Raw genomic sequence first — 13,063 nt, 5'->3', positions numbered from 1 at the left:
TGTGAAATGAGCCTTATGAAATCACAACAGTGTTAAGCTTGGAACACAATGCTATAGTTATACAATGTTGGCTAGTCTTTCCATATAATTCAATTTTACACTTCTACCAATTAAGTTATTAGAATAGCATGCAGGCAAGGAAGTAATCATCTCTAACTGTTCTGGGAATCTGTATTAACAATGAGTATCTGCAGTTGGATATAAAGTTACCCAGGAGCAAGTTAAGGAGTCCCAATGGCATAGTGGGTTATGCACTTGGCTGCTAGCCACAAGGTTAGTGGTTCAAAACCACTAGTTCTCTGTAGACACGTAAAGCTTTCTAACTGCTGCCGCCGCCCCCCACTGCCCGTGAAGAGTTAGAGTCTCAGAAACCCACAAGGAAATTTCTACCCTTTCCTATAGGGTGGCTGTGAGTCGGAACCAACTCCACTACATTCTGAGCGAGGAACAAGTTAATAGCAACTTCAATCTTCAGATTAAACGATACTGATGGAACTCATTCATCATCACTGACTTGCATTCTGACATGTACAGCTTGAAATGTATGGGGACACCCATTAAAGAGCCCTTGGCTATCTTATGCTTGGGTGCGCTACAGTGTCTCCGACAGCTACACTGATCTTCACATCCTACATAACTCAATTAAGTGAGCAAAGTCCATCTGTTTTCCAGAGAGGGCCACAGGGTAAAACCACTGCTTTGACACTCCCAGGCCTCAATCTACATTAGACTCTGATTTGATACCCACTACATACAAATGTGAAAGAATATTGACACCAAAAGTGAAATGTATGCAGCCTGACAGCTCAGATGCATCCCTGGAAGGTTAGAGACATAGTGGCAAGTCACAGGCTCCAGCACCCGAAGAGCCTACTTTAAAGATCTTTTATTTCCAGGACTCAAGAATTTAAAAAAAAGCTTATTTGATGCAATCTCTATATAAGCTGGCAGCCTGGACTTGTAAACTGCCTTCTTCTAGAGCAGGGGTTGGCCAACTGCAGCTCGAGAGCTACATGCCGCTCTTTCAGTGTGAACGTGTGGTTCTGAAGTAAAACGGGAAACATTTAAAGGATATCATTCAGATCATGGCAATTTCATTTGTTTATAAAACTGGATTTATGGCTCCTGAATAATTTTTAAATGGTTGTGAGGGCCAGGATTGGCACTTCCATCTCAAGAGTTTCATGACTCCTGATCTAGAGCAATGGTTCTCAACTAAAGGTGATTTTACCAGCCCCTTCTTCCCTGTCTGGCTCCCCTCGCCACCAAGTGGGAACATCTCTAGAGACATTTAGAGGGCACAGGCTATGGACGCTGCTAAACATTCTTCACGGCACAGAGCAGAGTCCCCAAACAAGGAAGAATCTAGCTGACATAGTCAACAGTGCTGATGGCGGGACACTGGGTGCACAGAGTGCTCTTTAGAACTAGGTCTCCAGTGAGGCGGGGAACACAGCTGTTGAAAAGCTGGCTAGCCAAGAGCCTCAAAGGGCTAAGCAGCCCCCACCCCACTGTTCTCTGGCCCCAGCACTTGGCCAACTCTTTCACCACCTCCCACATCCTCCCTAAATTAACTCTCCAGTTGGCTTGTTTCCAGCCAGGGTGGCTCCAACTCCTGTTGTTGAAACAACCTTCTCAGGTTCCAGAGGAGGTCTGAAAAGGGCTCTCTGAGAGGGAAAGAGGAAGCTTTCGCTCACACTGCTCAACTGCAAGCCTTCTCTCCCCACTTCAGCCACACCAAAGGACTGGGGTGGGGAGGGGTAGAATGTAAGGAGGCGGGGCAGCATGTGCCTCACTCCCCTCCCATCCAGCAGTTGACACCAGGGCAGTGAAGATCAACTACAGGCTTGGTCTGAGATCATGGGCAGTAACAGGTTGGTGAACTGAGGAGGGCCTGGCCAGCGTTGAGGGAGCACAGCAAAGAAGCTTGCAAATTGGTTGACTGCTTTATTGTGCACTTTAGGAATACGCGTCTATGACAGCTCCCAAAGCAGGGACTGCCTTTGTATTAAAATCTCACTACAGGCCGGACTAATCCCCAAATCTATGGCCCTGAGACATGCTTTAACCTTACAGCAAAAAATAGCTCTTGAAGTCAGTCTTTCTATCAATACTTTAGCCTAACTCGTAAAGAATGCCTGCCCTGACCAGTGTGCTCTTTTAAGATCTATCTATCTGGACAGGATCAAACTGACACCAGCAACTAGAAAGCAGTGACAGGAAACCTAGAGGGCAGTGAGTTGATGATGTTAATAGAGAAAAGGAGGCTGAGAACGGCTGCACAGAATGTGTGCAGTCCCCCCTCCCGGCAGAAGAATTCACTTCATTGGACAGCACTGAAGCTGCAGCTCAGGGAGAGAGACATGTCTGATCAGAGCACACAGGAGCAAAAGAAGGGAGAGGAAGAGAGACTGGGATACATCCTGGCCCACCAATCCTGGAGGACAATATTCCCACTCAGAGCAGTCAATGCACAGAGAGGGTCAAAGGACCAGCCCCACTATGAGACATGACATCCTTCACTGACCCATAGCGCTACAGGGGACAACACTGGAGACATAGTGTGGGAACTGTGCCCTCTCTGACCCCACCACAGAGATGAAACACTAAGGGTGTGCAACAGAACAGCAAGGGAAACAGAGCAAGGAAGCCCCCAGGGAATACCAGAAATAGACTTTGGGGCCAGAGAGTGGTACCCCATTAGACTTGACTGGAAAACACTCCTAAAGGTTAACAAACAGACCTTGAACTATTTATAGGCTTTTCTTTTTGTTTTCTTGTGTTGCTTTGTTAAGCTCTGTCTTGTTTTTGGTGCATATTATTATCTCTGCAGGTCTATATAGATAAGATAGGCAGGATAAGCAAACTAAAAGAGAAAACAATGGGACCAATGGCTCTGGGGGGTCATGGGAGAAGGAGAGGCAGGGGAAAGGAAGTGGGTGTTAGCAAACCCAGGGACAAGGGAACAACAAGTGATACAAAATCGGTGGCGAGGAAGGTGTAGGAGACCTGGTAGGGCTTCATCAAGGGCAATTTAACTGAGAGGAATTACTGAAACACAAATGAAGGCTGACCATGACAGTGGGACAAGAGGACAGTAAAAGGAAATAGAGGAACTAGGAGGCAAAGGGCATTTATAGAGGTCTCAATCAGGCATGTACATACGTAAATATATTTATGTATGATGATGGAAAAATAGATCTATGTGCACATATGTATAGGTTTAGTCTTAAGGTAGCAGATGGATATTGGGCCTCTACTCAAGTACTCCCTCAATGCAAGAACACTGTTCTATTAAGCTGGCATCTCATGATGCTCACCTTCCCAACAGAATCATTGAAGACAAAGCAGGTGCATAAGCAAATGTGAAGAAACCTGATGGTGCCTGGCTATCAAAAGATATAAAAGATATAACATCTGGGGTCTTAAAGGCTTGAAGATAAACAAGCGGTCACCTAGCTGAAAAGCAACAAAGCCCACATGGAAGAAGCAACCAGCCTGTGTAATCATGAGGTGTCGATATGATCAGGTATCAAAGAACAAAAAATTCATTATCATTATGAATGAGGGGGAGTTAGGAGTAGAGACCCAAAGCCCATCTGTAGGCAACTGGTTATCCCCTTTCAACTGGACATCCCTTACAGAAGGACCATGGGGAGGAGACGAGCAAGTCCGGGGCAGTATAGCACTGAAGAAACACACAACTCTAGTTCTTTAATGCTTCCTCCTCCCCCACTATCACGATCCCAATTCTACCTTACAAATACAGCTGGATCAGAGGATGTACACTGGCACAGATCAGAGCTGGAAACACTGGGAATCCAGGACAGATAAACCCATCAGGACCAATAATGAGCATAGCGATACCAGGAGGGGCAGGGGAAGGTGGGGTAGAAAGGGGGAATCGATCACAATGATCTACATACAACCCCATCCCAGGGGATGAACAACAGAAAAGTGGGTGAAAGAAGACATCACTCAGACAGTGTAAGACATGAAAAAAATTATAAATTATCAAGGATTTGTGAGGGGATAAAGGGTGGGGTGGGAGGGGGAAAATGAGGAGCTGATACCAAAGGCTCAAGTAGAAAGAAAATGTTTTGAGGATGGCAATAAATGCACAAATACACGTGCTTGACATACAATGGATGAATGAATGGACTGTGGTAAGAGTTGTACGAGCCCTTCCCAATAAAACAATTTAAAAAGAATGCGTGCAGTCACTGAAATGTCCATGCACAAACTGGGCTGTACACGCACTGAGGGAACTGCACACATACACACAGAATTGGTGGAGGCCTGTTTTGCTGTGTATATTCTCGTCAATAACAAAAATAAATTATGAAAAATCCACCAGTGTACTTGTTATACAAACTTTAGGAAAATAAAAACTATAGCTGTCCATAAATTACACAACTAAGTACATTACTGAAATCTGTACTAATTGTTTAAGCTGTACTGGACAATGTATTTCTAAATAATTTCAGTTAAAAATTTTATGTAAAATGTTAAGACAGAATAAAAACGAAATTATTTTGTCACAATTTTCATGCTTGTGAGTCTCTCCACCAAAAGTCTATCTTGAATTTATGTATCATTTTAACTGTTTTCCAGTTATTTATCACGCGTAAATCCCAATGTACTACTAACTGTCTTGGCTGTTTTTGCTGCAACTTTTTTATTGATCTCTGATGTCTTAAAATAACCTAATTTGACCATGTACAACAAGAATGTCCTTGATATGGAGTCATTATGCTATTTTAGGATTAAAGTTTTGTTTTTTAAAGATGTATTGGCATATAATTCACATACAAGTCAGTAGTTCAACCACATTAAGAAAAGTTGTACAATCACCACCACATTCAGTTTTGGAAAATTTTCTTCATTCTTGTACTCATCATTATTAGCTCCCAATTTTCCCTGCCATACCCCCAAGGAACGATTAATCCAGTGACTGTCCCTATAGATTTACCTATGTTGGATTTAATATACAGAAAAACAGTTAAGAAGCAAACAAAAACCTAACAACAACAAAACAGATAAAAACATTAATCTGAAAGAAAGCAGGAGACATTAAAAACTAGAGCAAATCTAAAATGGATTAAAAGTGAGATCAAATGATAAGGTGTAAAATGTTAACCTAATTGTATCTGCCAACAGTCCACTCTCCAATGCATTCTGCATGATAGCAATTCCTGGTCTATGGTCAGAAGGGATTCACCAGAGTCTTAATCCACTTCTATTTCCTCTTCATTGTTTTTTAAACAAAAACTGAAACAACTTTAAAATGAGTCAAAAGGGAGATCAAATGAAAAGACATTACATTTTAACCTAACTAAGCTTGCCACAGTCCACTTTACACTGCTCTGTGTGACAACAGGACTGTACACATCCCTCAGCTAGGATCAGAAGGGATTCTCCAGATGCTTCATTCATGTGTGGACCCCCGTGTTCACAATTTAGGCTCGGATACCATTCCGCCTGTGGATGTGGGTTTTATTATTTACAATCCTTGGATCACACAGGCTGGTGCGCTTCTTTCATGTGTATTTAACTGACACCTCAGGTAAATGGCTGCTTGTTTGAAGACAAGCCTCTAAGACCGCAGACACCATGGCACCATCTGCAGCACCCATATCTTCAGCGATTCCTTCACGAGATCAAGCATCAAGCAGGGCCATGCCATATATTCATATCATATTTACAGTGTAAGTTAAAAGAATGCTGCCATTAAAAACATTAAGGACAATGCATTATTTAAGAACCTCTTGTTTAAGTGCAAGTCCCAAATCTATTCATATATTTATAGTTTATATAAGTCTCTGCTTCACCTTATCTTCCAGACTAAACAGGTCATTGTAATTTTATGTGGAAAACATGATCAATTAGTCCTGTAAGCATCATTTCCATGGCAGTTGAGTCAATGCTGAGCCACTTCAACCCTATAGGAGAGGGTTTTCCCAAGACTACAAATCTTTACAGGAATAGAAAGCCTCATCCTTCTCCTGAGCTGGTTAGTGGTTTCAGTCTGCGGACCTTGTAATTAATAGGCCATGTGTAAGCACAACATATTGATAATGTCATTAGTTTAAGACAATGTTTGAACTAAAAATCTTATCGGTGCCCACCTCCATGATACGATCAATGAAGACAAATGTGTGCATAAGCAAATATGGTGAAGAAAGCTGATGGTGTGTGGCTATCAAAAGATATAGTGTCTGGGGTCTTAAAGGCTCGAAGATAAACAAGTGGCCATCTAGTTCAGAAGCAACAAAGCCCACATGGAAGAAACACACCAGCCTGTGTGACCACGAGCTGTCGAAGGGATCAGATATCAAGCATCAAGGAACAAAAAATCCTATCATTGAAAATGTGGGTGAATGCAGAGTGGAGACTCAAAGCCCATTGGTAGCCAACTGGACACCCTTTACTGAAGGGTTGTGGGGAGTGAGATGAATCAGTCAGGGTGCAGGGTAGCAATGATGAAACATATAACTTTCCTCTAGTTCTTAAATGCTTCCTCCCTCCCACTATCATGATCCCAATTCTACTTTACAAATCTGGCTAGACCAGAGGATGTACAAAGGCACAGATAGCAACTGGAAAAACAGGGAACCCAGGACAGATGACTCCTTCAGGACCAGTGGTGAGAGTGGCGATGCCTGGAGGGTGGAGAGAATGTGGGGTAGAAAGGGGGAACTGATTACAAGAATCTACGTATAGTCTCCTCCATGGGGGAGGGGCAGCAGAGAAGAAGGTGGGGTGGGGGGGAGACATCAGGCAGTGTAACATATGACAAAATAATAATTTATGAATGATGAAGGGTTCATGAGGTGGGGGCAGTGGAGAGGAAAGGGGAAAATGAGCAGCAGATATTACAGGCTCAAGTAGAAGGCAAATGTTTTGAGAATGATGGCAACAAATGTACATATGTTCTTGACACAATGGATGTTTGTATGGATTGTGATAGGAATTATACAAGCCCCCAATAAAATGATTTTTTTAAAAACGACTTAATGTTATCTCAGTAAGAGTTGTACAGTCATCACCACAATCAGTTTCAGAACATTTTCATGGTCGATGGTCTACAATTTAAAACACTGTTGAGAAAAGGAAATTATACAAGTATAGACCAACTATGAACCAACAGTTGACTCATACAGAATACTGTTTACACAAACAATGGGGGTTAGTGATAAGGCAAAACTTATAATATTCAAAACAATGGCAGAGCCATGCCTACCAGATTAATACAAGTCATAAGGAAGCCAGGAGGGCATTAAAATACTAAGTACATGGTAGTTCTGGGCCACCATTCATTGGGCACCCTCGAGGCAAGAGATTCCCACCAAAGTCCAGCTTCCACCAGTTCTATGCCCTTGGGCAAGCAGTCATCTACTACTTCTCACACTATGGAGTTTCAGCCTTCAGTGCAAGGGGCTACTGGTGAGTCTGAGGTCAGGCCCAGTTCAGTTAGTGGGATTTCCACATTGAGCCCTTCTGGTGTGGCCTGTGAAGGATGCTGTGCGCCTTGAGAGAAGAGCCTAAAGTCCCAGTAGTCCATAGCACATGGACTGATCACCAAGGACTGTACCGAAACTAGGTCAAAAGTGTCCAATTAGGAACTTAGGACCAAGCGTATTTCCCCTTGGGTTCTATTTAAGTTTTCGGTTTGAGTACAAAAAAAATAATTATACCAAATTTACAGTGTAAGTTAAAATAATATGCTACCATTAAAAAAAACGATCCAAGCAGATATAAATATACCCAATAATTTTTTCCCTGTAAGGGCACTCAATTTACAGATACAATGTACTACATTTTATATCCTATATTAGTATCAGATGTACTTAAAGAAGTTTTATAGTCATAAAGTAGAACATAATACTAAGCAAAAATTTGGTGTAAAAAATACTCTGATCCCACAAATTTAAAAGATGAACAGTGTTTAAAAGTTAAACATCACTTCTGAAACCAAAGATAAGCTTTCAGAATAACTAATCTCTGCATTTCTATCTTTCAAATAATGTTATCGATAAAAAAGCGTCATACACATTCTTGGGGAGTCTAAGAAATGATGCTAAGGATAAAACAACAGGCCTGCATGAGTCTATGATGCTGCTCAGGCTTCAGTGGCCCTTTCAGACTAAAGAGGGCTAAGAAAGGCTTGGCCACCTACTTCTAAAATTTAGCCTATTAAAGCCCTAGGGCGGGGGTGCTCACACTTTTCCAGCACGCGAGCTATTTGTGAAATGATCAAGTCAAAATGGCCTACCAACTACAAAAATGCAAAACACATGATCTTATTTACTACATTTATTCATAAATGCATTGAGAATTCTTTATATGTACAATGTATGTTTATATACCTTGCATAACCACGAGTCCATACTGCACAACACAACACAATTAACTAGATATATTTTTGTCATTACCTGAATTTACTCTGATGACTTGCACTGAATAGGACGAGCCAGAGATGCATGGTTCAGACAGTAGCTGCTGACAGGCAGCCTCAAGCACACTTCCAAATGACCATCAGTCATGGTGCAACGGTGCTGGGACTGAATGATCTTGATGTGGGAAAGGCTGACTCACAGCAATAAGTAGATCTGAATCATGCAGTCAAGGAGGGAGCGCATGTTCTCAGGTTTGGGGACTTTCCCTCAGGACTTCAGCTGAATGTCTGCTTGTAGTGTCAAAATCTCCCATTCCATATGAAAGTGATACGTTTTTGTCTTCTTACTTGGTTCAGTTCCCCCACTCATTTTAATACCCTGTGTTACGTTTAAGAGAATAAAACTGAAGGTCTAAAAACTGGTGATAACTTATCCGTTTTGCTGCACTTAGCACAATTGTTTGCGAATGTGTTTGTCACCTAAGATTGCATCTGATTGGCTACGCTGTTAGCAATTAAGTGATGGGATTGATAATAGGCTTACGCCTATTTTTTTAATGCCATGCGATCTACCCCATTACGTTTGCAATCGACTAGTAAATCGTGATCGACGTATTAAGCACTCCTGCCCTATGGGGATCAGACACTTTGATTTGAAATCAATAATGGTGATAGTGCAGGTCCAGACAGCATTTTGTCCAGTCGGGTAGGGGGCCCAAGAACAACTGTCCCTGTCCACTTATGACTTCCTTTTAAGGAGCTCTGGTGGCTCCATCAAGTATTGGACTGCTAACCAAGAGGCTGGCAGTTCATGCCCATCTGTTCTGGTACAGATTTATAGTCTTGGAAGCCCTATCAAAGGTACCAAGGCTCCTGGATGAACTAGTTTTCTAAATGGTCCTCTAGATCCTAGGTCATCTACCTCAACAGCAGAGATATACTTTTTTCAGATTCTCTTACATCATCCAAGGAGTCCCTGGGTAGTGTAAAAGGTTAACTCACTAGGCTGCTAGCCAAAAGGTGGGTGGTTTGAGTTCACCTAGAGACACTTCAAAAGGTTTTGCAATCTAATGTGAAAAATTAGCCATTTCAAACCCTCTTCTCTGACCCATTGGGTTACCAGGAGTCAGTCAGCTCAATGGCAACTGCTTCACACGATCTGCCCTGATTCTTTCTGATCTGATCACTGTCAACTCTCCCCTTTCCTCATTCTGCTCCAGTCCCATTGGCTTCCCTGCTGTGGTGTGATGAACTCCCACAGACATGCTCTAGCCTTCAGGTCCTCATACTCCCGCATCCTTTTGCCAGGACTGCTGCTCTTCTCCACCGATTCAGATGGCATCCTCCTCTATACTACAAAAAGGCCTTTGGTCAGATGCCACCCTCAGCAAGGCCTTCCTTGTCCAAGCTAGCTAGCAGGCTAGCCAACATGGTAAAACCCACACAAGCCAGAATTGAGTAAGGCAGGAAATCTGCCAGAGAAGGAAAACTCAAATATTTTCCAATAAAAGAAAGTCAAAGAAAAGTGAAAAGACAGCATCTGACCAGAGGCAGAAGACCCAGGAGACCCAGAAACACAAGCCAGTTCTATAGAGTACTGGCTCTCACTGGTTTCTGTGTCGTGACTCTTCAGCCGACTAGCAGACAGACTAGACTGGAGGGTCATCATCACACAGTCCACTGATGAGGTCCCTGGAATTGAGAGCCGTGCTCGGCACTGTGAAACATGTACTGGATAAATCTAGGAAGACATTATGGAAAATCAGGGCTACCAGTGCTAAGGCAAACCAGAGTGATCATCACTCCATACTGTATAACAATTTACAAAAGTTCTCAATTTGGTCTACTATCAAAAAGGAACTATAAATTGTCCCTCCAACTAAATCATCTAGGACAGTTAACTCTGCTCAATGAATTCCTTAATTTACTTCATTTCACTTTGTCTTTACTTATTTACCATATATACTCGAGTATAAGTTGACTTGAATATCAGCCGAGGCACCTAATTTTACCACAAAAACTGCATTAAAATGTGCTCAAAAGCTCAGCTTATACACGAGTACATACGGTACTGAGGTTATGGTCACAAGATACAAGTGTACAGTTATTTAGCTACAAAGCAGAGGTAAGAATTAATGTCTTTGAGTCACAAACTTAAAATTAAAATGGCAAATATTTTGTTATTTATTAACATTTTTCTCGAAGAGCCAACCCAGAGGCAAAGTATGCGAGTCTCCCAGTAACCAAAACAGGTGTGTGTGCCCCCTCACCCCCCCATTACATATCTGTACTCTTAATCTTCCAGGTTGTCCTGTGGGTACATTTCCCTTCCCTTCAAGGATGCCCTAGAATAAATGGTGGGGAAAACATGAAGGCACAACACTCAAGTTCTCTAAACCCTAAGTGATGACTTCACACAGTATTTTTAGATTCATCAAATTCAAAACAGAACTGATCTTCCTGTGCCCTGTCCGTACATAGTGGAGAGTTTGGGGCTTGTGCTAGAGGCATCTGGACACTTCTTGCCAAAGCTCCCTGTTAATTACACTATGTGCTCTGTACCCTTGGGAGTTAAGATGAGATTGGACCAGGACACGTTCTCTCAAGCCTTGCCTTAGTAGAAACTCAGTGTTGAACAACTCAAACTAAATGCCTGTAATTGTGCCCCACTACATCCAAGGAGCTCTCGTGGTGTGCTGGTAGTGGTTAATCCTTGTGCTGCTATCCACAGGGTCAGCAGTTTGACACCACCTGCTGCAATTTGGGAGAAAGATGAGGCTTTCTACTCCCAGACAGATTTACAGTTTCAGAAACCCACATGAACAGTTCTGCTCTGTCCTATAGGGTCACTATGAGCCAGAAATGACTCAATAGCAACGAGTCATATTCAAGGACAAAATAGACTCCATTAAAATTTTTGTTCTGTAATTTTTTTCTCCTTACATTGTGGGCATGCCAGTTTTATCGCCACTTATACATTCACAGAATTTAAAAACAAACAAAACTGGAGGCATCTGCTGTTATGTACTAACCCTCACACACACACACACACACACACACACACACATTTTTTAAAAAGTGCCTTCCTGATTTTATAGACCAATGTGAAGAAAGGTTACATAACCTGAACAAGCTCACAAAGTAAATGGTGGGTCTAGCTAGTAATCTACACCCTCCAAATCCCAAAATCTAGCCTCTCAAAGTCCTTCAACCAAGGATGGACTAAAATATTAACAGAAGCTTACCTCCCAGGTCACTTTTTGGTCTGTTGCTATGGATTTCTTGAATGATTTCTTGGTAATGCTTATGTGTCATGCAAACATCATTTAATTGTTTGGTCTCTCTTTTTTAACTTAGTATTTTTAAGGGCCAGTGGGTTAAGCATTGCGTTGGCTAAGTGCAAAATCAGCAGTCCGAAACCACCAGCAGCTCCATGGGAGAAAGATTTTGAGTCTCAGAAACCCACAGGGACAGTTCTACTGCCCTATAGGGTTATGAGTTGGAATCCACTCGGTGGCAGTGAGGCAAAGGTCACACACCCCCACCTTACCCCCTTACTCAACATGATTGCACAACCACCCAAGCGAGGCTGGGACCCCCAAATGGAAGAATGTGCCACGAGCTCTCAGCTAGTTTTCCAGCTGAGAAGATGGAATGGATGGAAATCCTTCTGGCACCAGTTTAAAACCTAACGTGATAAATAGTAGGCACCTGCTTATCGGTAAGTGACCTCTAAGGTGAAGAGACAAAATCACGCCCCTACAGCTCAAGGCGGCAAATCCACCGGCAAACTGTGCAGTGAAGAGAGCTGGCTGCCATCTGCAGACCTTCCGGTCACTACTTTGTTCTTCCAGATGCAGCTTTGAGGGTCAAATAAGACTCTGGGAACTGCGGGCATCGTTCTCCAAGACACATAGAGTCCAGGGTCAGATTCTGCAGAGTTCTAGAGCCCTGGGGGTAGGGAGGCTCACCAAGCCTCATTTTCCCACGAAATGCCGACGACTACAGTGCTAGCGCGGGTGTGAAGCACTCGCTTTCCCGAATCCTCCCGGCCACACCCCCACCCCACTCCGCCGCCCTCCGTGGCGCCACTAACACTCGCGGGGGAGACGGGCTTCCCGGGAGTCCCTTCCCTCGAGACCCGCAGGCCAAAGGAACTCAGACTTAAGAGTCGCATCTAGGCGCGGCTTGGCGGCCACGCTCGGGGCACTCACCGTTATTCTCGTCTCGGTGCCGCCGCCGCGACATGCCGCACGCCGGTGCACTTCAGAGCCGAGGCGCCGGGCAGGAGGCGCGGCAGGAACCGTCCGGCGGCCGGCGGCGCGAGGACAGAGGCAAGGCGCGCGGAGCTACTGGCGCGCAGGCGCACTTGCTCGCTCCGGTTCCCGGAAGCGCTAGGAGGAAGGTCAGCCTGAGGGGGCGGGGAGCAGCTCGGCGGCCTCGGATCCCGGAGAAATGGTGTCGGGAAACCAACCCGGCTGTGAGCGTTTGGTCCACGGGTCACCGCCTTCCGCGGCCTTCCCTCGCTTCCGGGCAGCCCCCTCTTCCCGCCTATCACTCAATGTCCTTCCGGGGCCTCCCAGAAGGCGCACCGCTTTAGCCAATCAGAAGCCGCGGGCGGCCGGTCACGTTCGGAGGCGACGAGTGGACTCGGAGTGACGCTCT

General features: G+C 44.0%; 1 protein-coding gene across 2 annotated transcripts in view; it reads right to left on the bottom strand.

Annotated features, from left to right (window-relative positions):
- Window positions 1-12,947, bottom strand: part of NCBP1 (nuclear cap binding protein subunit 1) — a 44,026-nt gene extending 31,079 nt beyond the window's left edge. Inside the window, exon 1 of one of the 2 annotated variants that reach the window (XM_075560192.1) lies at window positions 12,613-12,947. In XM_075560192.1, the coding sequence (XP_075416307.1) occupies window positions 12,613-12,646 (34 nt within the window). In that variant the 5' untranslated portion in view covers window positions 12,647-12,947. The remainder of the gene's footprint in view (window positions 1-12,612) is intronic. The other variant, XM_075560193.1, reaches the window with a different exon arrangement.
- Between the last annotated feature and the right edge of the window lie 116 nt (window positions 12,948-13,063).

Source organism: Tenrec ecaudatus, chromosome 10 (genome assembly GCF_050624435.1).
Source record: "Tenrec ecaudatus isolate mTenEca1 chromosome 10, mTenEca1.hap1, whole genome shotgun sequence".
Classification (NCBI taxonomy): domain Eukaryota; kingdom Metazoa; phylum Chordata; class Mammalia; order Afrosoricida; family Tenrecidae; genus Tenrec; species Tenrec ecaudatus.
Note: the sequence above shows the minus strand (reverse complement) of the source record. Positions and strands in the feature narration are given on the sequence as shown.